Source organism: Carassius gibelio, chromosome A7 (assembly GCF_023724105.1).
Source record: "Carassius gibelio isolate Cgi1373 ecotype wild population from Czech Republic chromosome A7, carGib1.2-hapl.c, whole genome shotgun sequence".
Classification (NCBI taxonomy): Eukaryota; Metazoa; Chordata; class Actinopteri; order Cypriniformes; family Cyprinidae; genus Carassius; species Carassius gibelio.
In genome coordinates, this window is record NC_068377.1 from 21,704,258 (window position 1) to 21,732,200 (window position 27,943).

General features: G+C 37.7%; 1 protein-coding gene and 1 pseudogene across 1 annotated transcript; one reads left to right on the top strand and one right to left on the bottom strand.

Moving 5' to 3' along the window:
* Positions 1 to 902: 902 nt before the first annotated feature.
* LOC128016829 (centrosomal protein of 89 kDa-like) overlaps positions 903 to 27,943 on the bottom strand; it is a 73,056-nt pseudogene continuing 46,015 nt past the window's right edge.
* LOC128016834 (E3 ubiquitin-protein ligase RNF182-like) lies at positions 13,211 to 26,053 on the top strand. The gene is made up of 2 exons (XM_052601665.1): positions 13,211 to 13,364; positions 24,869 to 26,053. Exon 2 carries the CDS (start codon positions 24,880 to 24,882, stop codon positions 25,654 to 25,656), a length of 777 nt encoding a protein of 258 aa, XP_052457625.1. The 5' UTR covers positions 13,211 to 13,364; positions 24,869 to 24,879; the 3' UTR covers positions 25,657 to 26,053.

Genomic DNA, 27,943 nt, shown 5'->3' on the forward strand with positions numbered 1-27,943 from the left:
TGCTGATCTATGAAATTTATAATCAGTGTGCTACTGCTAACCCAAAGTGCTCCGTTTTTTACAGGGAGCTCGCACACATGCACACGGACTGATTTCTCTCCTCAGGAGAATCTTATATTGGTATAAGTGTTAGATAGTGTCAATGCTTCTTTTACTTTACCTGTATTGGCAAAAAAGCTTTGATTTTAGAAGATTCAGATTTAACATTAAATCAGCATGAAGCAGAAATTGCGATCATATTTTCTCCCCTTTCTATCCTACAGACCTGAAGGCATTTATTGGTATCCCCTGGATGCATGTTTTGGCGCCACACTATTTCTTCTTAATAATATTAATAAAATGCAATATTGCATCAAATAAAAATAACATTGACATCTTTGCTGATGAGGCAGTATACGCATAATCAAAAGCAGTTACTGTTTCCCTTAAGACAAATGCACTTTTTTATTAATTTGGGCTAGCAAAGAAAATTGAGCTCACTGCAGTTTATGAGTCGAAAAACTAATAATTTAATTGTTTATTCCAACATATTATTGCTCAGAATTCTGCACTAGTGCAAAAATACACAAACAGGATGCTAATTATATTATGGTATCTCATATTTTGTCCTTATTAAAAGGGGTATCCTTTGTGCAAGGCCTTCATCCTACCTAGACAGAATGAGAGAGAGATTCCTGTTGCACTGGCATTCATCCTGTGGCTTGTGTAATAGAATGATCTCTGCTATTGTGTGTATCCACTGCTGGATCTGCTGTCACAAACGCTTTCTGGAATGAGCTCAACAGCTGAATAAATGCTGTAACGTTCTCCATCTGCAGGATAATCATCATTAGCAATTGAGAACAATGTTATGAGTTACACTGTTATATACACATATGTGTGTGGGGGGGGGGGGGCATCAAATCACATTTGTCAGAGTTAAGTCAAGAGAAAGGCTGTGTATTTAAGGGCCTCCTTAAGCATTCAGGTAAATGTATTCATGAACTCAAAACACTTGTTAAGGAGGATATGGAAATATTAGGAGTCCCATCCACTCTTGTCACTTTCATCAGATGACAGATTCTGGTGCTGGTCAGAGTCAGAGTCAAACATGAGGCTGCGCTGTAAAGGATGTGTCAGACGGCACTGTCTGGAGGTGAAGGGAGGGGGCAGCGAGCAGGACAAATGATCCTCTACACGAGGGATCCAGGCCGGAAGTGCTGTGTGGGGCTGGAGGCACGTTGGCTGGACTCAGCGTACTTCTCCCTAACACCACCTCTCTCAAGCGCTGACTCTCTCTGGTCGCTGACTCCCAAACCACGTCCAATTCACCTTCTACCTCTCTGAGAAACACACAGAGTGGCTTGTTTTAGTGCAGTGTGGGTAGGCTTCCTGGTTCAAATATGAGCTCTCATATCATCACACTCTCTAAGAAGAGTTCAAAATACAAATGAACATGCACACATTTCTGTGACCTTCAGTCATTTTTTTTACCCTCCAGTCAATACCGGTGGATTTGCACACCAAGCTTTCAAGGGCCGTGCAATATATTAACAGGTATTATCTGGAAATGTGCTAAGACACAAACTTAAACCGAGTGAGAGAGAACGACAGAGATGACCGAGCGGAGGATGGGTGTAAGCTGTAGTAATCATATATCAATTAGCCAAAACCATCTGTTTATGTACATCCTGGCTTCCACACGCTCATGGTTTATGACAAGCTTTCTATCTCTTTATCTCTAACGAAAGGGGCGAGTCATCTCTGTAAGTGTTTTTTTTTATTTTTTATTGTAAATGGAAATTTTGGAAATGGAATTTTTTTTTTTTTCATTGTAAATTTCCAAGTCAGTGGCTACCGTCAGCTGTTTAGTTACCAACATTCTTCAAAATATCTTCTTTTGTGCTCAACAAAAGAATTTAAGGGTGATTAAATGATAACAGAATTTTCATTTTTGAATCCCATTAATATGCACTTTTAGCTGCCATTTCCTCTGCCTGCATCAATAAATGTCATTTCTGACAGACTCAAGCAGTGTCAAACGAATAAAGACAAACTCATGTCCTCACATCTCCTATGCTTCAGACACCAAGCTCCTCACAAACAGAATGAAACGCGTCTATTTATGTGCATATCTGTGATCTGAGACCATCAAAATGTTTTGTTGAAATTGCAGAAATGACCTGTGATTCTTTTATTCATGTATTTTTATAAATTATAATTTAAGAATGTTTTGGAAATTACAAGTTTTTGGAATGTAGGGCATTATTTCTCAATAAAAGGGTGTTTGTGACATTTTACAGATTCTTTAAATGTTTTTGTATTTTTGAATAATAATAATAATAATAATAACAACAACAACAATAATAAGGAAAACTGTAAAATTTTAAGATTTAAAAAGTTTACTTTTTGTCTTTGTATTCATTGAAGAATCATAGTTTCCATTGAAATATTAAGCAGCACAAGTGCTTTTAACCTTAATAATAATAAGAAATACATATTTTAATAACAACAGTTTCAGACAGCAGATTTGTCCCAATACTGAATACTATACATCATTTTGTCATTGATATGTTGCCTAAGGCTGTTTTTTTTACATCCTGACAAAGAGTCTTGTAAATATGGCTGTGTGTATTTTATATACAAATATATACATATATCTCATTTTCAGGCAGTCTTGAAATTTCTAATGAGATCTTCACCTCGGGACTCTTTTATTTCTCTTTGTAGGTGCCTTTTTCTTCTCCCCTTCCTGCTCTCTATTCATCACATATTGTGCGGTTTCAGCAAAAGCCAAACAAGGCCTTATCTATGCACACAGATAGCCTGCCCCTGTCACCTTAGAGATTTATAACAGAGAGAGAGAGAGAGAGAGAGAGAGAGAGAGATTGCTGTCAGTGGGTGGGTCAGCTGATCAATAGTGTCAGACAGAGGAACAGACAGTAGGACAGAGGGATGCAGAGAGGACAGAAGTGAGGGACAAATAAACCCACATACTGGCAGATCAGAAGAGGAGACGTCTGACAGATTAATATCACATCTCAATGTGTAAGGTCACATGGATTTAGCAGATGTTTGTGCTTTTCTGTGCTGAAAATGAAGCTGAGAGAAAGTACCACATTCTTATTGGTAGCTGAAAACATCAAAGTATATGAAAACACTTCCATATTAATGGTTGCATAGATTGGGACCATTTAAATAATCCAGACAGGAATAAATATTTGTAGAAACAATTGTTTTTAGGTTAATGGCTTTTCTGTGCTAATATCGTCCTTTTAAAATACATGAAGGCAGAAAATGATAATTATTCAGATAATGCTTCCTGCAGGCCCTTCTCTCACCATCTAATCAATTGCTAGTGTTTGCTTTCGCACTCATTCTCATGACCCAGTTGCCAAAAGAGAGAGGGAAGAGGGCCAGAGAGACGGGTGCGAGTGAGCGTGAAGGAAAGAAGTGACATGTCTGAGTGGTGAACATCAGGAGATGAAAGATGAGAGAGAGCAGTATTGACCCGGCTGGTTTTAGCATCAAAGTCTTCTACGAGAGATTAAAACAGAAATGAGAGAGGGATGGGAGAGTACTTTGTGAATGTTGCACTGGGAAGTAGGTTTATGGGAGCAGTGGTAATCTGAGGTTGTGGTATTCTGCTGTGTCACTGTGTGTAAAAACCACTTTAAAGGATGCCATACAAGTCATCGACGTCACATCAACCAAACTTTAATTTATTGGTGAATAGCTAATATCAGAGATAAGAAATGTTGACTGGTTAGTTTCTTGTTACCTGGTGGTTAAAGACCTAGGCTGATAACCATATATTATGCATCTACCTACTTTGTGGTTTTTTGAAAAGTCCAGGCTTAGATGGTACCTTAGGCGGGATGAGATGAGACATAACCAACTAAGTTTTGTTAGAGTACTGATTTCGAATAAGTTTCTGTTAAAACGAGAAAATAATTTTTTTCCAATCCACTTTCTATAAGGTGACTAGCCACTATTTGAATAAATAAATCACTGTTAGGTACAATGCACTTATTGTATTCATATTGTATTACAAAATACTTTTGTTATTATTAAGGTGCAACGAACGATCCACTGAGGCGAGTTGAAAAGAGCCCAAAGTGCAGTTTATTCAAATTCAAGAATGAGCAGATACACAATAAACAAAGACATATTTTGACTTGACTAAACAAGAACACAACTGTTTAAGCGTGGGATTAGGAGTAGGTGTCAACATAAATTATAGATTAAACAACAGAAATGTACTAACAATTAAATTAATAGTACAATTAAGAAATAAGTGCACTGTTTTTATTTTTTCATATTTAAAGATACTTAATATAAAGTGGGTCCAATTTTTCTTTCTCAACGCATTCTATCAATTCTATTTGAGATGTCCCTTAATTTGCGTTCCCCCCATCTTGTTTGCACTTGTTGCAGACTGTATGTCGGAGAGCACAGTACCTATTATAATCATAGTTTTATTATCACATATTAAATGAAAAATTAGAATTAATATAAAATAATACAACTGGTTAATGTTTTATTAATATTTAATTATCAATGTGTGTTGCCTGTCTGAAACATCGTAAAGACTGTATAATAGCTATGAACTCAGTGATTTCAGAAAAAAAAGATAGCTATGGAAATATTACAGCATAATTAAGAGTTAATCTAATAAAATTACATGGCCTTGCTAATATACAATAGCAAAAGAATCATCCACAGAATGTGTCCTGTATAATCGACATTTTACGGTCTGATCTGTTCATTTTGCTTCTGTACATTACAAAGTTAAGTTAGGAGCACAAATGGCCACTCAGCACCATTAATTCAACACACACACACACACACACACAGCTATCGTAATGTAATTCATTAGTGGTGTTTAATGGATTACAGACTTAATGAAGGATGATTCAGCCATAGCACTGGAGTGGATCAATGTATGGGCAACACACGCACACATCTGAACACAAATCTATGCTCACATGTGTGTGTGAGAGAATGACAAGACTACTGCAAGACAACAGCGGTCGTAATCTGCATGTGATAGACACGATTGGCAATGTCATCATATTATGTAATACTGAGGCAAGTATCTTCTACTCCAGGTGTGTAGAAATCAAATTCATGCTTCATCTGGCCATGCAGCACATATTGCATGATCTTAGCTGACACAGAATGGCTGGTAAGCAAATTAATATTTAAACATTCGAAAACCCGCCTGTAACCAGAGAGACCAGAGCATCATTAAGTGTGGTAGGGTCAGAGATCATGAGGGCTACAGGTCTTAAATTGCATAAAAAAGTGTCTTAGAGAAAAGACACATGAACAGTAATCGCAAACAGAGGGATCAATGTGAGCATATGCTGATGCAGTAGTGTATTTTCAGCTGTCAGTTCTGCTAAAATCACTTGCATCATCCGGAGCTATAAAATACAAAAAACTTTTCAAACCGCTTCATTTTTAAAACCCTAACATGACGAGAGATAAATCCTCTGCTTTTCCACATTCAAGCACATTTTCCCTCTTTCAATCGATGTCACATAACTGATAAAACCACAGAACTGTAATTCATCAAACGATCCTTTTCTGCAAAATAATGTTTTGCACAATATTCGAAATGACAGGCCTTTTTGCAGCTAGTAATTTGTAAATCTGACATTTTTTCATTGTTGCTCGGGCAGTCTTGTCAGTCGACTCAACAGAGTGATCACAAATACAACCCTGTTCACCTCAAGCTGTACACTTTAGTCATGAGAGAGTCTGTCCTCTGCACATAACAGTACCAAAAAGAAACATTCAAAAAGAGAAAAGAGTGACTTCACCTCTGACCTTCTGCTACACACTCAACACTGCTGATGTGAAGGAACAAATTACAATGAATGATACTGCTGTCATATCACACGCCCATAATAATATGAGGGAGAAGACTATATTATTTGACAAGGTTTGCATGTGTTATTTAGATATGTCCATGAATCTTAAATTTCTGATCCCTTTTCAATCTCTCACTTTGCCTTCTGTTCTCACTCACACAGCCAGGCGACATATAACCAAGTTTTTATCTCACCTTCTCACACATAAATCTCAAAGCACGCACTCTAATATCTATATTATTGGAAGCTAATGTTTCAGTGGCCTGCAGAAGCAATATGAGCAGCAAAGTTTAGCCTGATTAGATCCCTCTGGATCCACATGTAGCCTGACTAAGAGCCACTTTGGCCCACACTTTAAACTTTTGCTCTCTTACTCACCCCTACACAACACTGCAAACTACCCCACAGTTTGAATGAAATCCTCAAGAAATAAAGGGATAGTTCACCTGAAAATCTAAATTCTGCCATCATTTACCCATCCCCAGCGTCCTTCCACACCTTTATGATTTCCTTTCTTCTGCAGTACACAAAATATTATATTTTTCAAAATCTCTATAAAATTACACAAACAGTTGAATCGGTCTTCAGATTTACTTCAACATTGAGATCTTGTTAAAAAAAAAAAAAAAAATATATATATATATATATATATATATATATTTTTATATTTTAACACAATCTATTGTAACATTATATATACATATATATATTGCATTTCTCTGAAGAAAGTCACATTGCTTTCTGTGTTCTTTGTATCTGAGAACTATGAGTTCTGTGGAAACTTTTAAAAACACTTAAAGACTTGTCTTTTTGGACAAGCATTTAACTAACAATATGATTTGTTTATTATTGAAGTTTTATGGAATTGTATAGTAGTATAGTTGTAAAGCTGTACTTGTATTTTACTTTATTGTTTATTTTTATATTACTGTGCAGCACTTTGTGACCCTTCCTTGTCTGTGAAAGGTGCTATAAAAAGAAACTTTACTTACTTGCTTACTAAATTATTTGTAGTTGTTTTTTTGTTTTTTTTTGTTTATTGCATTTTTGAACATCACGGTGTTAAAATAAATGTTCCTTCATTTAACACAAATGGTTATTACAAACACAGCACTAGACCAGAAAACATTTCACCACAAACACTCATAAACACACACACTCACAGGAAGACAGAGAGAGACAGCAAATGAGTGACAGCAAGATCATTTGCTGTAATGATGGCCATACTCCACCATCATAAACAAGATCATTTGCTGTAATGATGACCATACTCCACCATCATAAACGAGATCATTTGCTGTAATGATGGCCATACTCCACCATCATAAACGAGATCATTTGCTGTAATGATGGCCATACTCCACCATCATAAACGAGATCATTTGCTGTAATGATGGCCGTACTCCACCATCATAAACGAGATCATTTGCTGTAATGATGGCCATACTCCACCATCATAAACGAGATCATTTGCTGTAATGATGGCCATACTCCACCATCATAAACGAGATCATTTGCTGTAATGATGACCGTACTCCACCATCATAAACGAGATCATTTGCTGTAATGATGGCCATACTCCACCATCATAAACAAGATCATTTGCTGTAATGATGGCCATACTCCACCATCATAAACGAGATCATTTGCTGTAATGATGGCCATACTCCACCATCATAAACGAGATCATTTGCTGTAATGATGGCCGTACTCCACCATCATAAACGAGATCATTTGCTGTAATGATGGCCATACTCCACCATCATAAACGAGATCATTTGCTGTAATGATGACCATACTCCACCATCATAAACGAGATCATTTGCTGTAATGATGACCATACTCCACCATCATAAACGAGATCATTTGCTGTAATGATGGCCATACTCCACCATCATAAACGAGATCATTTGCTGTAATGATGGCCATACTCCACCATCATAAACGAGATCATTTGCTGTAATTATGACCATACTCCACCATCATAAACGAGATCATTTGCTGTAATTATGACCATACTCCACCATCATAAACGAGATCATTTGCTGTAATGATGGCCATACTCCACCATCATAAACGAGATCATTTGCTGTAATGATGGCCATACTCCACCATCATAAACGAGATCATTTGCTGTAATGATGACCGTACTCCACCATCATAAACGAGATCATTTGCTGTAATGATGACCATACTCCACCATCATAAACGAGATCATTTGCTGTAATGATGGCCATACCCCACCATCATAAACGAGATCATTTGCTGTAATGATGACCATACCCCACCATCATAAACAAGATCATTTGCTGTAATGATGGCCGTACTCCACCATCATAAACGAGATCATTTGCTGTAATGATGGCCGTACTCCACCATCATAAACGAGATCATTTGCTGTAATGATGGCCATACTCCACCATCATAAACGAGATCATTTGCTGTAATGATGGCCATACTCCACCATCATAAACGAGATCATTTGCTGTAATGATGACCATACTCCACCATCATAAACGAGATCATTTGCTGTAATGATGACCATACTCCACCATCATAAACGAGATCATTTGCTGTAATGATGGCCATACTCCACCATCATAAACGAGATCATTTGCTGTAATGATGACCATACTCCACCATCATAAACGAGATCATTTGCTGTAATGATGACCATACTCCACCATCATAAACGAGATCATTTGCTGTAATGATGACCATACCCCACCATCATAAACGAGATCATTTGCTGTAATGATGGCCGTACTCCACCATCATAAACGAGATCATTTGCTGTAATGATGGCCATACTCCACCATCATAAACGAGATCATTTGCTGTAATGATGGCCGTACTCCACCATCATAAACGAGATCATTTGCTGTAATGATGGCCGTACTCCACCATCATAAACGAGATCATTTGCTGTAATGATGACCGTACTCCACCATCATAAACGAGATCATTTGCTGTAATGATGACCGTACTCCACCATCATAAACGAGATCATTTGCTGTAATGATGGCCGTACTCCACCATCATAAACGAGATCATTTGCTGTAATGATGGCCGTACTCCACCATCATAAACGAGATCATTTGCTGTAATGATGGCCGTACTCCACCATCATAAACGAGATCATTGGCTGTAATGATGGCCGTACTCCACCATCATAAACGAGATCATTTGCTGTAATGATGACCATACTCCACCATCATAAACGAGATCATTTGCTGTAATGATGGCCATACTCCACCATCATAAAAGAGATCATTTGCTGTAATGATGACCATACTCCACCATCATAAACGAGATCATTTGCTGTAATGATGACCATACTCCACCATCATAAACGAGATCATTTGCTGTAATGATGACCATACTCCACCATCATAAACGAGATCATTTGCTGTAATGATGGCCATACTCCACCATCATAAACGAGATCATTTGCTGTAATGATGACCATACTCCACCATCATAAACAAGATCATTTGCTGTAATGATGGCCGTACTCCACCATCATAAACGAGATCATTTGCTGTAATGATGGCCGTACTCCACCATCATAAACGAGATCATTTGCTGTAATGATGGCCGTACTCCACCATCATAAACGAGATCATTTGCTGTAATGATGACCATACTCCACCATCATAAACGAGATCATTTGCTGTAATGATGGCCATACTCCACCATCATAAAAGAGATCATTTGCTGTAATGATGACCATACTCCACCATCATAAACGAGATCATTTGCTGTAATGATGACCATACTCCACCATCATAAAAGAGATCATTTGCTGTAATGATGACCATACTCCACCATCATAAACGAGATCATTTGCTGTAATGATGACCATACTCCACCATCATAAACGAGATCATTTGCTGTAATGATGGCCATACTCCACCATCATAAACGAGATCATTTGCTGTAATGATGGCCGTACTCCACCATCATAAACGAGATCATTTGCTGTAATGATGGCCATACTCCACCATCATAAACGAGATCATTTGCTGTAATGATGGCCATACTCCACCATCATAAACGAGATCATTTGCTGTAATGATGGCCATACTCCACCATCATAAACGAGATCATTTGCTGTAATGATGGCCATACTCCACCATCATAAACAAGATCATTTGGTGAATCAGTTTTTCAGTCAAATGATGCCACATCTCTTCCTGAACAACAGTAATAGCTCCATTCATTGAGTTTGGTGTCAAAATGAAATGTCATAAACATAAAAACGGTGGTTGAAGCAGATGGGTGAACGGCTGTATAGTAAGTAAGAGAACGAATAGTGGATATCAACAAAGTCATTGTCATTTCCTTTTCATATTCTTCACAAGTAATCTCAGACATGGCACAGAGTGGGTATAGAAAATATAACCTTTTAAATAATCACATTTTGTTGCTTTGCAGCCTGAAATGAAGACGGGCAGTTTTAGTTTTATCCGGCTGTATTTACTCAGTGCTCCTTAAAACATCCAAGTGAAAGATATTACACCAAAAAAAACAAACAAACAAACCAAAAAACTATCACTGAGTAGGAAAAAAGTTCACCCACTTGCATCAGTATTTTGTTGAACCACCTTTTGCTTTAATTACAGCCTTTTACAGTCTGTTGGGATATATCTCTGTCTCTACTAAATTTGCACATCTAGGCTTTGCAATATTTGTCCAATATTTGTATAACTGCTGAAGTTCAGTTCAATTTTATGGTGAGTGTTTGTGGACTGCAGTCTTCAAGATTGTTTGCTTCAGTTGCACTACCAAGGACTGAAATGCTCCAGGAAAGCTGTTTTCATGCTGAGCTGATCAAATTGACCACAGCTGAACACAACTGAAAGTCAAATGGCTTTATGCGCCATTGAGAAGGTGACTGGCCTTAACTGAGTTTACATGTCATTTTTAGGATGAGATGATCCTTTTCCAACTTTTTGGATTTTGTATTTTTGTGTTTTTTCTGACATGCTGGTGTTATATCTTTAACTTGGGTGTTATAAGCTGCACTGAGTAACATGCTGGATTTTTGTTCGTCCTCATTTCAGGCTGAGAAAGCAACAAAATGTGATTATTTTAAAGGGGGATACTTTTCTGTACCCACTGTAAAAACAAACTCTTCTGAAGGAGAAGCATTTTAATGATTTATCAAAGCTGACATTTAAAAACCTCACTTACACTCAGGCTTGGGTAGGGAACTGACTTCAAAATGAGTTTTGATGTAGTGTTGAGAGAGCGAATGAGAGAGAGACTGTAAGTGTTTACTGGGTGAGCAAGTGTACTGCAAGAAGTGGAGCTGAGTAGGACATGGCTCAAATTCTGAACAAGAATGGTGTGTGTCATAGTTTGTGAGAATGAAATGAGCAGTTCAGACAGCAGAGTAGATCTGAGTCCATCAGTGTGTGTCTGTCTTTAGCTGGACACTCTGCTGCCTTGACTGTCTGACTTATCTCTGTCCTGTCTAGTACCGACTATTGAGTGTGAGTGCTGTATGCACTTGCGGTTGCACATACAGTATTAACATTCAATATTTTTACATTTATTATTAGGGTTTTACACCCCCCCCCCCCCTCCATATATAACTATTTATATAACTATTACTTGTGGGACATGAATGACTTCTAAACAAATAATAAATAACAGCTCATAGCCATAACACTATAACAACCTTGAAAAGGCTGCTCTGTGAGTTGTAACATAATGTCTGTTAGCTCTACTTTGGGCTTGAAGAAGTAGTGCTAATTTTAAAAAGTGGAAAGGACATTTTTCAAGACAGGGTAGGGAAATGTAAAATCCATCTTTCCTTTTTACTAGTTTTTCCGTGGCATCTGCACTCAAATACAGAAACACTTTTGTGCTATTTAGACAGCAAAAGTAAATGTCTCCGCTCTTCCAGATAGATAAACACAATAAACCCATTTTTGCAGTTTTAACAAAACATTTGAGTAACATTATTTGATAAAATTATAAATAATAATTCTAATAATAAGAATAATAACTTAATTTTAAACTAACAATGACACATCATTTATGAAATCTAGGATACTGTAATTTAATAAATATATACTATTGTTAATTATGTTTGTTCATAATATATTAAAGGACCCCTGAAGTGCCTTGAAACATGCAGCATTATTCTATGTGGTAACGTAATTTCAACTGAAACAGGAAGAGAGTGTGGGGCATATAGAGCAGCCCCGCCCCCTTTTTAAAATAGCCAATAGCATTTGGTTTATATCTGCTAGGGTCAGAGCCGTTGAGCTCGATAAAGCCACATTTGACAGCCACAGTCTAATAGATTACACCCAGATTCAATACGAAACTCTTAGTAAAACAAAAATGTAGTGTGTAGTTGTACGATGTGATGTCAAAAAAAACCGTTGAGCAGTATTGGCGGAAGTGACGAACTGCAAACTTTGAATGCAAACTTTGAATTATCTACTAAATGCGAATTCTGTCACTGTTTTGGAGCACACTGCCATATAGATAACCTTACGACTAACATAATGATACTAACACCCAAAAAAACTTTAATTTAGATTTCACTAAATTAACTTTAATGTTAATTAAAACATGGAATGTAAAAAGTCTATGTACAAATACATATATACACATATATTGCAAGCATAATTCCTGATACATAATGTATTAACTAACGTTGATAAATTGAACCTTGCTTTAAAGTGTTAACAATAATAATGTTAAAAATGACAATGCTTAGGGATGAGAGACTACAGCACAGATTTCAAGCTTCTGAATATATATATATATATATATATATATATATATTTTTTTTTTAATGATTTAAGACCAAAAAAAATCAACAAATAAAAAAATAAGCTGCAATTATGAACAGGTACACAGAGCCATAAGACAGAGACAGTAGCAAATGAAAGAAAAGTGAATGTAATTATGAGAGCTCACATTCATGAGAGTACATGGAACATTTAGACAGATGAGTCTGCAGCTGTGCCAGCTTGTCTAGAGCCCCCCCCCACCCCCTCTCTCTTTCTCCCCTGTCTGTTATTGGTCTGTGCCTCTATGACAGATGCTCCACTACTGCTCTCACCTCTTCTGCTGTATTCCTCTATTCACACAAAGCAATAGGGGGAACGAGAGCATGTGTGTGTGTGTGTGAGAGAGAGAGCGAGAGAGAGAGAGAGGATCACCTCTTCTGCTGCAGAGCTCTGTGCAGTTGTTCCTGTCTGTCTCTGAGTTGGCTCTGCAGGTGCCGGATCTCTCGTTGATAATTCTCCGCTTTCCCTGCAAAGTCCTCCTCCTGTTCGCGCAGATGCCGACCCAGAGTGCACACACTCGCTGACGTCTGCTGCTTATACACCTAGAGCAGCCGTGAGAGAGATATGAGAACAGCTGCACTGGATAGCACTGAAGAACGGTGGAGTACAACTTAAATTAAAAAAGAATCAAAAGAAAGCAAAATAACTCAAACAACCCTGGAGGAGCCAGAGAAGGAGACTACACAGCACGGTAAGACTAGAAAGAGACCTATTATGTGTGGAGTCATGTTCATCTGTCTGGATTAGACCAAGTCTAACCAATGCAGGAAAAGTGACTGAAACTATTATTACCTATAAAGAGAAGAGCGCAGACGAAAAAGAAGGATACTAAAGCAGTGAACAAGGTGTGAATTTACAGTGTAATACTTCACATCATACAACCTTTGTCAGGGAATATTTTAACCCTGCTGGTTACCTTGTGGATGAAAAAGGAATCTGTTCACACAAACACGATTAAGAATAAAACAGGATAAAGGAAATGCAGTTGCATGTATATGAATGAAGCAGAGATCTGCAGGAATATGTTGAACCGCAGACTCAGGGCAGATGCATTATTGAGAGGAACAGATGTTGGCCTGTCTGCTGCAAAAACAAGAGTGAGCTATTTAGATAAACAAACATTCACATTTGCACAGCTCATGTAGTTTCCAGGGAGAGACAGCCTGTTGATGTAACTCATCTTCATATAGCAGAGGGCAATAAGACAATTACAGCCACAAGAGTATACGTGAGTAGTCAGATATGTTCAGTCTATAAATGCCTCATCGTAAATATATGACGCAGGGGAGGATATGAGATGGATCTCTGAGAAAAAATTAAGTGCAAAGGAAAAACCAGGAGAGAAAAGAAAATGGATAGAAGGGCAATAAATGGAAATTAAATAGAGTGACAGATGAATCACAAAGGAACAATTGATAATCTATTAATAATGGGGAAGAAAATGTCCACATGCATGTAAACTTGGTAACTTGGTAACATACACATGCATTTAGAGCACTGATTAGCAATGGTAATGTCTTTAATGGTCCCCTTGACTGTGTTATCATATCTGGTTCAAGCAGAGAATGAGCATGTGTGGAGAGAGAGTGATTGTCTGTGTGTGTGTGTGTGTTTGGAAGAGAAAAAGGTTTGACTGTACTCTGTGAGATTTAAGAACACATAGGTCCAAGCTGTCCCTCACACATCGATCAATAACACTCCACACAAACATGTCTCAGTCAATAGCTCCTTCAGTTCATGTGTGTGTTAGCATGCAGTTACAGAAATTCAGTCTCTCTTTGTTTATCTGTTCCCTCTCTCTTCTTCCAAAAACCTCTGTGAGATGCAGTGAGACTTTACAGTTATCTTGATCATGTCAAAGAGTATCTGAGCAGCCACCAGACAAACCATTAAAGGTCTGCTAAGCCATTGGTTGTCAACTGGTTTGACCTTGGTCCCATGGTCATCAAGCCGCGACCCAATTTGATGATATTTGCTTTCAAATATCAACATTGTTTGGCCAAATTCGCTAGGTGCACCTTTAATGAGAACTGGAACTAATATTGCAAACAAATTTGCCAATATGAAGTGATATCAGTGAGATTTGGGGGACTGCAGTGGGTGTTCTGATAATGTGATTTCAGTTTGTGATCATTTTATTAATATCATATTGACGTATTGAATTTCAGCTTGTGATAACAGACGTGGCTATTCTTATTTACCCATGAAATTCTTACTCTCAGGTGAAGTCTGTCAACAACCATCCATTTGCAGTTTATTTCACTTCTATTTTAAAGGGGTCATATGATGTTGCTAAAAAGAACATTAATCTGTGTATTTGGTGTAATGAAATGAGTTTATGTGGTTTAAGGTTAAAAAAAAACATTATCTTCCAAATACTGTACAACAGGGGTGCCCAACCCTGCTCCTGGCGATCGTCTGTCCTGTAAAGCTTAGCTCTAATTCTAATCAAAAACACCTGAAGCAACTAATTAAGGTCTTCAGGCTCACTTAAAAATTAAAGGCAGGTGTGTTTGATTAGGGTTGGAGCCAAACTTTGCAGGACAGTCTATCGTCAGGAACAGGGTTGGGCACCCCTGCTGTACAATATTGTTTCTCCTCTATGCCCTGAAACTCGTCGATTTTTACAAAGCTTGTTGCCCAGGCAGTTGTTGCATCCAGAGGAAAAATAACTACTTATTATAATGACTTATACTGTCTTTTTACGCGTTGCATTGCATAAACATAAACCTAAAACCATGTCTGCATTTGTGATATGAGAAATGACAAACAACAAGTGCTACTCCTCAAAGAAGGAGCGGCCGGGGGTTTGCAGCAACCACATTTGACGACCCCGGGCTGGACAATCTGCAAAAGCCGATCTGGCGATCCACAGTGTGAAGCTGATGTATTTCCTCAGCAACCAGTACAGATCAGCTCTAGGCATGGCAAAGCAGATAGCGTGCTCTTTTAGAAGGCCAAACAAAGTATTTTCACTTTCGCAATGAAACACACAGCACAGTTTGCGTGAACATTTGGAGGGTGTTTTGGAAATCTTCCCACATAGTGAGGTAGACATGTGTGTTTAAATGAGCCGTTTTAGTGGGGCGGGACAGAGTCTTAATTTTGATAAAGAATATCTCTTTGGATTTGAGACTTTAGTCTTTGCAACTTTACAGATCTTCTTTATGCACCAAAAGCTTGTAACACTCCAAAGTGAAAGGAAAACTTGAAATTGCATCATATGACCCCTTTAAGATTTTCAGTTTTTGGAGAGTTTGGTATTCTCTTTTGCACTCTGCTGTCCATAATGAAGCTGTTCCATACAAAACATCTTCCTAAGAGCTCCTAACACATTTTATGCCAAAAGTAGTGTTGTCAAAATGAATAGGTCCTACTCATGGCCTGATTCTTTTAGACAATGGTCAGACTGAGGCTAAACAATGTAGGAAGTCCCTTGGGAAGTTCAACCTGTCAAATCTAATTCAACCAGGGGTCAGATTTAAGAAAATCTTTTTTATTCTTAAGGAGAAAATGACATTTAAACACCTCAAAGACCATTATTTTGCACCCCCTGCAGATTACCGTAATTATCATTATAAGCAGACGCACCATTTTCATCATGACTGGCTTGGGTTCAGAGTTCAGCTCTTGGAGTCACATTTTCCAATGTGTTGTGTTTTTTAATTAGTTATTTTAAAGAGCCTGTCTAAGGAGTGTTCTGCTGCAATCGTTTGCTCTCCGTCTTCTTAGCTCTCTCTAGAGTGAATGTGTCCAGTATCTGTGTCCTTCTAAAAATGATACTTAGGAAAATAAAATTAAGAATGAGGTCCTAATTTAAAGTAGTTCTTGTATAATTGTTAGTGAATTTCAAATTCAGTCACATCATGCAATATTGTGATTGTCCAATGTAAATATTAAATACTCAAATTCATGGAAAAGCTTACATTCGAGAATTTAAGACAAGGTGGTGGTTATCACTTTAAGTCTTTAGAACAAGAGGTTTAGAACAATTGTAAATCTTAAAGGATAACATTCTTAAGAAATTTTTTTGAGAACACACCATATTCTAAACTTTATTCTTAAGTTAGAAAAAAAAAATGAGCAGTTCATTAAAAGATTCTTGGTGTTTTATGAACCACCAGGTATATTTTTCAGGTTAAACCAGCCACTGTGCATGAGCAATCCTAAGCGTGCATCTCATTACACTGGCTTTCTTTTAGGGATGCACCGATCATGATTTTTCATAGCCGATTCCGATACCGATTTTTTACCAACAAACTGGCCGATTCCGATTTCTGTTTTTTTTTTTTTTTTCTTTAAGCAACAAACAAGAAAGAAGGAAAGTGTGCATAAACAAGATGTTTATTTGGTATTTAATAGGCCAAACTGGCTTTTAGCTATTGAAAACAATAACTGCAACCATCTGAAATTAACAGCTACATTACATACATCAGCATTTAGCTTTTGTTTTTGAATTGGGTTGAAACTACGGAGAACTGGCCTTAAATTTAAAGATTAACTGTAACGTGAAATTAAAGGCAATAGCTGCATAGTTCTACAATCCAAACAACACACATTCAATAAGATGTTTCTTGATCAGCATTCAGTATTTTAGTTTTTAAATTTGGTTTTAAATTAAACAAAAAGGTCTTTACCAGTGTCTTTATTTACAGACTAAATAAAAGTATGCTATATAAATAGATTATTCCAAAATTTTAAAATCAAATAATGTTGGTGTGAATAAAACAAAGATGCAAAGTAGAGCTGTAATCGGGCCTTAAAAGTTAGGCCCGACAGGACCCGAGCCCGACAGGTTTCGGCCCGAGCCCGACAAGTACATTTTGATTGACAGCTTTTTTAAAGCCCGAACCCGTTTACAGCCCGACATTATTCAAATGTGCGCACGCACACAGCTCTTTTGCCTTTTGCCAACAATGAGCAATTTATTCATGTTTTAACATAATTTACTCATAACTAACGTAGACTAGACAACTTGGAAATTGGAATAAAGAAATAAAATAAGTCCTGTCACATCATAACATCTCAGCATTCTAGACATAGGCTCATTTAACCTATAAATAGACCAACGCACCAATAAAAACGAGTCATTAAAAAAAAAAATTAATTAAGATACATTTTAAATTAAGATGGGTATTTGGCAATAACGAAATTAAGATAAAGGCTCCGCCGGATTTGCTTTATTTAATAAAAGAATAATGCCAACATTAGCGTAAATACTCTGTCAACATTATGCATTTAAGACTCAATGAATATTTAGTTATCATTTGAAAAACCTTTACTCACAGAGATTAGGCTAGGTCTACATGTTTTTGTGGAGGAAAATGATTGAATCCACTGTAGATGTCTTCAGCGTGTTCCTGCGCTCACTGATGGTGCGTCATTATTCACTCATTATTCTCATTATAAACATGGTCAAAACTTTTCCACACCTCAGAGTTTGCTTTAGTTGCTGGTGACACCAAAACGTAATCACCAGAGGCAAGCCTCCGTTACACCTGCTCAGCATTCATTTTCGCATCTTTCTCGCGCTAATCGAAACACATCACATGACCGCTCGTTTACCTCGCAAACCGGAGCGCAAGCCCGAGCCCGGCCCGAGCCCGCGCAAGATGATAGAAATTAAGCCCGAACCCGACCGAACCCGTCGGGTCCCGACGGGTCCCGTCGGGTTCGGGCAAAGATCTTCAGCTCTAATGCAAAGTGTTTTCATTCATCCAATAAAAAAAAAAAAAAAAAATATGGTAATGATTCACATCTATATTTTTTTCACTTGAGCCAATGAAAAGTAAATAACTATTCTCTCAAGGTAAAAAAATATAGATGTGAATCAATACCCTACATTTTTTTTATTGGATGAATAAAATACTTTTTCTGTGTGCTACAGCAGGTGATTTTTAAATCAAATTAAGTCTATGTAATTTTAAGGTAAAATAAAAATAACCAACTGTCGTTTACTTCTGGCTTTTCAAACGTGTATGCAAGTTCAACTTCACAAAAAAAAAAAAAAAAGTTTCGTCACAGTTTAGTCCGTTTCGTTTCTCATCCAACATGTGAGGCCGGCGACACACTGGATGCGTGGAGCAAGCGTCTCAGCTGCGTGGCGTGTCAGTTTTTAATTCGGCTCCCATGTTAACAGGTTAGAGCATACAGACCACCTGCGTGAGACGCGTGTCTCAGGAAAACGCGTGCATGCTAGAAATAGAACCGACGCCTATTTTTACCGCGACACGCGCGCGTATTGGAAGCGTTTCCAGGCAAAATATAATAGGAAAATGTGTTTATGTCATTTTGTACACAGATAAATATGAATTCATGTTATTTTGATATGTGAAAGTCTATAGGTTGACATAAATTCAGATATAAAAGTAATTTAAAAAATAAATAATTATCGATTTTCAAATATTGCACCTGTCAAACAATCTATTTCGCCATCAATACTTTTGACGGTGTCCTTTATCAGTAGGCGTAGGTGTAGGTGTGTAAAAAAAAGTTGATATTGTTGTCATGAAGACAAGAGCCTGGTCTGTCAACGGCCTCCCTCTACAGCAGCAGCGCGCCAGCGCCGCGTCAGGCATGCTTCTGGTGTGTAAAGACACAGAATCCACCACGCTTCTGGGACGCTTCAGACACGCGGCGCTCACGCCACGCAGCCAGTGTGTCACCGGCCTGAGAAGTTGATCTGAACCTCTCTTCACGGTCTACTCGTGTTCAGGGCGCGACCGGTAACAGTAAGCTCGTGCAGCTTCAGTGCTCGCAGAAAAGGGATTCTTATTTGTGCGCCAGTACACCAAAAGCTGATCGCTTCCTGCTGCTATCTGTGCCTCAGACATGTAGCTCTGCGTTTCCAGTGCTGATCGGCTGCCCGTGTCCTGCTTACAGATTTCGAAATACTTCCACACATATGACATAGCGAACGATTACAATGTAGTCTGTGCATGCGGCCGCACTTCCGGAAAAATCTGCCTAAAGAAAGACCAAAAACCGATTTATGGCCGGTCAACCGGTGCATCCCTACTTTCTTTATAGCAATCAGGACTTCTAACTTCAGCTACATGGATGCAATGATTTTACCAATTACCGATTGCCTCTTTTACTCAGAAGGCGGAGCTTCCTTTGGTAGAGTGGCCATATTGAGCGTTGGTTTTTCCCGCATTCAAAACTATACGAGTGACACGTCTTGGGTTTTCTATAGTCTTTGGTTTGAATCACTAAAAAGAACCAATTCAAGTAATTCATTTGGAAACTGAACTACACTGGTTGCACTTTATGATTTTGATTCGCTAAAAAGAATCAACCTTATCTGTGAGTCTATCAAAAACTTACTGACAAGATACATTAAATTAAACAAGTATGGCAGCACAATGATGGCATATGATGAATTAATTAATTAACTATGAATTAATTAATTAATATTTCTCAAAAATTCCGACACAGTCACACATAAAGGAATGCATACACACACATAAAGTATATGCAATTCACATAACATGCATTCATCCACAGGCACAAAAAGAAACATTTAACCTCTTGACAGAAGCTGAACAAATGTTTACCAGTGTGCATTTTAAGATTCTGTCGCAGTGGTGGCAAATGCATTTCAATCTCTTCTTCTCAGAGTACAGAAATAATGTTATATGTCCTAAACAAATGGCCTGAGATTCTGTGAGAATCCAATTACTTTAAATGGAAGACTAGATTAGCAGCTCAGACCTGCAATCTGCTTTTGAAAAGGGCCAAACAAAATACACTTCCAGTGTCTTTTGAAAAGCTCAGTTTACTCTATTTTCGTCTCCATCCTTTCATTCCCGTATAATCTCTCCACAGAGTCAAACATATTATTGCAATACAAAGAATTTCAGATTCTCTATAACTGTGCAGACCTAGCAGCAAGATGAATTCAGTCTCATGCTCTTTAAGAAGACAGTAAGAAGCTAAATTGGAGCAGAGCAAGCGAGAAACACTTTCTCACTGCTGTGCTCAAGCTGAAAATACAGCACAAGTGTGTATTCTCAACCTGAGCCTGATACCCAGATAAAACATCTGTGAAATAACACGATTATGAGAAGAGAACATGTCAACTTGTGATCACAAGTTTACCAATGATTTTTAATCTCAGTAATCACTATCATAGATCATTAAAGACTATGAAAAGCACTGAATGCGATTGAAATGCAGCAGACTGTTATTTCCTGTGCTCTGAATCCCTATCCTGAAAGTACAAGAATTAAAGATGTTACATAGACATTACTGCCAGTTTATAAGATTTGCTGTCCAACCTAATGAGGTAAATGGTCACATTCAATACACAAGGATGCAGCATTATATTATTAGAGAAAGAATTATCATATTGAATGTCACAGTTTACGAGATGATGAGCTCAGTCTGGTTTATTGAGAACATGAACTTGGCTGGAAATGTGGATTTATTTGGTTTTGGGCTAGACAGAGCGGGGTTCCAGACAAAAAATTGAGTAAGGAGCTATTGGCTCCTATAAGGAAAAATAAAACGTAGGGGCCAAATAATTTTTTAAGTGCCACAGAATAAACATGTTTTATTTATTTTATTATTGTTTTTTATTTTTAAAAATTGTTTTACATTACATTTTTTTACATCACAATCATACAGCCATGTGTTTAGGTTATCTTTTCTTTAATTTATCACCATTTTAATCCTTCTTGTTGATGACCTGGGAACGAGGTCCAATATCATAATGTACCAATATCATGGACCATAAGCATCACTTGGGCACTGAGTTGGGCTCCTTCTCAATGCATCCTGTAAATGTTGTCATACACTCTGCCATAGAAGAACCTTTTTTGTCTAAATGGTTTCATAAAGAACCTTTAACATCTGAAGAACCTTTACATTTCACAAAAGGTTCTTTGTTGGCTTAATTAGTAATATGCAATTTTATAGGAGTAGTGGAGTCATAGACAACAGGTTAAGTAAAAATATTCAAATGCAATAGCGCATAAATATAGCAAAATTCTTCTCTTTATAGTTATTTTTCTAGCTGACTGGTGAGCTTATGGGCACCGGATGTTATTCTGAGGTCAATGTATATAACATTGCAATGTCTACAAGCTTTACACGTTTTCTGCAGTTTGAAACACTGAATGAGCTTTTACATTAAACATTTCAGTTGGTTGTACTGTTGGCTTTCTTATAAAATAGCCTACCTTTTGATGTTAATTTATGTTCATTGTTGTACTATAGTAGTAAAGAGAAAGATTAAATGGGTTACTTGCCAATAAAGTGATTGCGCTAAAAAACAAAACAACTGTATTTATTGTTTGCATTTCAATTGGATTTTTAATCATTTTAAAGCTGATACTTTGTTTATTAAAAAGTAACAAAGCACAAAGCATTTTGCGATTACTGGACGGCAATTGCACTACAAATAATATGAAGTTCACACAATAACAGAACACAACATAGACCTAAGATCATGTTAAGAAGAAGCCATATTAGTGATTATAAACGAGAATTCTTAACGATATTGCCAATATCCATACAGCTGATATCTTTACCAGTTGTAGTTTAAGTTGTTCATGAAATAGATGCTGCGTTTCCTCACTTTCACTTTTTACGTCTTCCGTCATTTCGATCTTTATCAGGTCAGCGCTGCTGTGTGGCAGAGATGAGGACTGTTTGAAACTCTTTTTTCAACTAAAACTTTGATGCGCATCATCTCAGTTTAATACATGAACATAAAAAATGTGATCAAAAAAAATTATATCATGTTAAATACATAGGTTTAGTCGCCAGTGGCAACCTCAGCAAATACTTCACTCAAAAAATATATTTTTTTAATTGCAAATGCGACCGTTTTAGTCGCAGTTTGGAGCACTGCAGAACCAATACCCTCTTTGGGTTAACCCACTCACTGCCAGAGCTTCAGCTTTAATCATTTTAGCTTTAATCACATAGGTTTAGTCGCCAGTGGCAACCTCAGCAAATACTTCACTCAAAAAATATATTTTTTTAATTGCAAATGCGACCGTTTTAGTCGCAGTTTGGAGCACTGCAGAACCAATACCCTCTTTGGGTTAACCCACTCACTGCCAGAGCTTCAGCTTTAATCATTTTCTCACAGAATGAAAATTTGTGTGAGTCTGGCTTCGGAATAAAGTATTGGTCAGGTAGGATTTCAAACCACAGCCCTGAGTAATGAAATATAACAAATCCGCATGTCCCTTAAGAGCAGATCCCAGCATCCTGTGAACTTCCCTTTATAGTTCACTATCCATTAGGTATTCATAATCATCATCAATAAATCATTGAATAGAACTTAAAATAGCATTGCATTTATTGTTAAAACAGATAAGTACTGATAGTCTGTCTTTTCTCCCTCACTCTCACACCTTGTATCTTACATATACAAGATGGTCTAAATAACTGAATTGATTTTAGATTCTCAGGTCTCTGGAGAGCGAGATACATGAGGCGACTCAATTTAAGAAGTCTAAGTGATTGCACTTAATGAACTGTGTGTGTTGCTGTATGTGACGTAAAGGGCTCTTGCTGACATCTTTCCAATAAGGAGCTTTGATTCACACACTGCAGATGTTCTGGAGTATGATTACTAGAGATGCTACATGAGTGACATTAGTGTTTTATTTGAACTTAAATAGAAAAACACTCTAGACATATTCTAATCAAAGCACAATTGTAATGCTTTATTTTATCTTAAAAGGATAGTTAACCTAAAAATTGACCAGGATACATGACAGCAGCATTTGGTGAGAAGGAAACGTTTAGACTGTCCAGCTGGTTGAAACATGAAAGTAGGGCTGCCATTTAGCCAATAATAATAATAATAATTAAGCAGCACAACTTTCAGTATTGCTAACAATAACTGAAAATTCAGCTTTGCAACACAGCAATACATTTAACTTTAAAATATATTAAAATAGAAAACAGTTATTTTTATTTATATCAATATATCACAATATAGCAGTTTTTACCTTTATACTTGATAAAATAAATGTGCATGACTCCTCCAACTGCTTGGTCATAAATTGACCCCCAGCATTTGAACTGTAGTGTACTGTAGGTTGCAATGGGTTGGTTGTTAATGTGACATCACTCAACCAGCTTAAGCAAACAGCAATACAAGAATTAAACAGTGTGCTGATAAAACCGGAATGCTAGTGTTTACTTCATTATGTGAGTACAAGCTTTAATATCCAGTGGACTGCAGTCTGGACTGCTATATGTTCTTGATAACTAACTACTGTTAGTTTAGGAGAACAGGAAACCTGCAGTCAGGCTCACAGCAGTCTCACACATAATTACAAGAGAACATGAAATCAGAGCAGCCCAGAAATGTCCTGTAGGGTTAATGTTTCTATTAAGCTGAAAGAACAATGTACTAAATCATAAACAAAATCCACTGTTAAAGGGATATGAAAATTGGCAAAAATGCAAATTACCACATGATTTGCTTACCCTCAAGCCATCCGAGGTGTACTGTATATGACTTTCTTCTTTCAGATGAATACAATCAGAGTTATATAAAAAATGTCCTGACCCTTCCAAGCTTTAGAATGGAAGTGAATGAGGGATGGGATTTAATAGTCCAATTAATAGTTTTCAGTCACATGACTGGTTCGAAAACCAGTTGTTAATCAAAGAAAAACTAGTCTCCTCTTGACTTGAAAATGGTGGACAAAATGCTTCTGGAACTTTAGAAATTAATTTTTACCAATAAAAATAATCAAGATCTAACCTTCATGAATTGATAATAAAGAGAATATTGACCAAAGTCAAAATTAAATATTCTATAATTTTTTTTAATATTATTACATTAGATAATTACATTAGAAAACACTAGCAACAACATTTGTTCCGACTAGAAACATTTTGACCAAACTGTTTATTACCCCAAAGTTCTAATCTTTCATTTCAAAATATTAACAATATTTGATATAGTACAAATCTAAACATATTCATGTGTCCACAATAATACATTTATGAATTAAATAAATGTTTGTCCAATGACAAACAATTAACCTTAAAATTATTCAGATATATTAAATAAATAAATCTCACAAATGTTGATGTTCAGATGAAAAGATAAACAAGAGCAAAACCATTAAATAAATGATAAACACTCTAATCTTATACTGTATCTCTGTAACGGTGCATGTTGTCATATTCTGTGCTAACATCCTTTTCTCGTTACTCCAGAGCATGAGGCCATGATGAGCTGTGCTCAGGCTGGACCGGAGGAGAGCTCTGGTAATGCCAGTGCTAATACTAACACCAGCCTCAACAGTACCAGCAATGATGAGTTGGAGTGCAAAATCTGCTACCAGCGCTTCAATGCACACAGCCGCAAGCCCAAGATTCTGGACTGCTTGCATCGCGTGTGCGCCAGATGCCTCCATAAGATCCTGGACATGGGAGATGGCTCCACCTCCATCAGCTGCCCTTTCTGCCGACACGAGACGCAGATCAGTGAGTACGAAGTGGCTGGGTTGCCAGATGACTCAATAATCATGACTCGTCTGGCTATGCGGGACAAGTCCTGGAGCTCAGACCACAGTAAGGAGGTAGTATTGACGCCCAAGAGCCTGTCCTCCAACGACAGCCCATCCCACGACTCCTCCAACTGCCTGGTCATCACCATCATGGAGGTGCAACGGGACCAGCAGCGCTCACCCAGTCAAAATGCCAGCTCGGATTACTACGGCGACCACAGTGTGGATTCAGTCTCTGTAGCATCCAACAGCGGTGCCATGAACCAAGACACTCTGTCCAAGTTCTGCAATCACGTGCCGCGAGTCTTGGTGTGGCTGCTGGGCTTTTTCTATTTTGGTTCGCTGCCACTTGGCATCTACTTGCTGGTGATCCAGAGAGTGACCCTGGGGATTGTGTGCGTGAGTCTAGTGCCATCCAGTCTGACAGTCTGTCTAGTCTACGGCTTCTGCCAGTGTCTGTGCAAGGGCATGTGCGACTGCTCCAACAGGGGTTGACTGGTACAAAACAGGCCAGAGAAAATCATAGGCTACATCATCTCACTATACAGAGAGGAGATAAAAAATAAGCTCTAGGCATCTGAATATCCTCGCTGCAAATCAAATGCAATTTGTACCATTTTGCTATGAAGGGATGTGTACAAGCAGCTGCGATAAGAGTATGAGTCAAGCATTAAAGAGGAAGGTCAGTCTGGAGGAAAACTGATTGGCTTAATACAGTTTCTGCACATACCCATCAAGCTCATTCTGAAGGAAAAAAGCTGAACTTTTGAAACGTTCTCCGTGCAGAGCAGATGATGATGCACAAGTGGGTGTTTATCAAAGTCAGGCAGAGCGGATGTGCCATATAGAATAACGTTTTATCGTGGTTGATTTTCATCCCTGGGAAAGAAACTGTGTAGGTCAGGTCTTCTTTGTCGCATCTTCCTCTTTATGAAGCACCAAATGTTTTCTATGGGTGAAAGATCTGGACTGCAGTCTGGCCATTTCAGTATCGGATCCTTCTTCTACACAGCCATGATGTTGTTATTGATGCAGTATGTGGTCTGGCATTGTCATGTTGGAAAATGCAAGGTCTTCCCTAAAAGAGATGTTGTTCTAGAACTTGGATATACCTTTCAGCATTGATGGTGTCTTTCCAGATGTGTAAGCTGCCCATGCCACACACACTCATGCAACCCCATACCATCAGAGATGCAGGCTAGTGAACTGAGCGCCGATAACATATTGGGTTGTCCTTGTCCTCTTTAGTCCGGATGACATGGCATCCCAGTCTTAAAAAAAAAAATTCATATTTTGATTCATCTGATCACAGAACAGTTTTCCACTTTGCCACAGTCCATTTTAAATGAGCCTTGGCCCAGAGAAAACACCTGTGCTTAGATATGGCTTCTTTTTTGACCTATGGAGTTTTAGCCAGCACCAGTGAATGGCACGGTGGATTGTGTTCACTGACAATGTTTTCTGAGAGACACTGCCACTCTGAGAGGCTCTTTTTATACCCAATCATGTTGCCAATTGACTTAATAAATTGGTCCTCCAGCTGTTCCTTATATGTACATTTAACTTTTCTGGCCTCTTATTGCTACCGGTACCAACTTTTTTGGAAATCCAATGAAATCCAAAATGAGCCAATATTTGGCATGACATTTTAAAATGTCTCATTTTCAACATTTGATATGTTATCTATATTCTATTGTGAATAAAATATAAGTTTATGAAATTTGTAAATTATTCCATTCCTTTTTTACTCACAACTTACTTTTTATGGAATAGGGTTTGTAGTTCCTATAATATCCATAAAGTAGTCTTGGAGGTAGTCATTCAACAACTAACTGTCAGACTATGTGAGACTGTGAGAATGTGGTGCAGCAGGAACAATAAAGCCTAGCATACAAAGCAGATAAAGCATAACAGCAGAAAGATCACTTTACGTCAGCTTTTATTTATAGAGTTAGTACCAAGTACATTAATTTGATCAGTTACAGGGCTGGTGGGTGGGGACTCTTCATCTGACACAGAAATAATTTTGCTAGTTTATTCATCACAATAAAGGAAATGGTATTTATGTAAATTAAATAAGGGAGACTATCTATTGAAAAAGGGTATGTCCAAAACCACACCCTCCAAAAAAAAAAAAAACCGGCAAGCAAATGCAAAAACACATGTCAATTCACAAATTAGTTAGACATCTTCCAAATCACTGTACTCTGAGCTCTCGTATTCAAGTCCTTTATTCTCATCCGGTATCTCCTCGGACCAGTCTTCAGGGAATAGAGGTTCTAAAGCCAAGCTGTATCTTGAGGAAACGACTTGAATCTTCTCCTCCACATCAGCAAGCCTTTCCTATAGAAGACACTGTAGCCCACAATGCCCCTCGTCAGTTAAACTGCCTAGGAGGAAATATAAAACGAAAAAGGCACACATTAATGGAACACATTAATTCTTACCCGTTTAGACCCTTAACTTGACCCAGTTAAGATAGCAAACATACATTTCCATCTCTGAACAGCATTGTAACATTCAATTCAGTTAACTTTATTTATCCCCGTAGGGCAATTCAATTTTAGCCTACCAGTCATATCAACAAGACAACACTTAATCAAGCATTCAGAAACACTGTCAATGACATCATATTGCATTTGGGCACCAAAACAAAAAATACACAGTCCACAATAGATAGACTAAGCAGCAACCAAAGTTCAAGTAGATAAATAAATAGATAGATAATAAGAATAAGTAATAAATAAATAATAAAAACGGCACTTCAGTGTTAACCCCATGT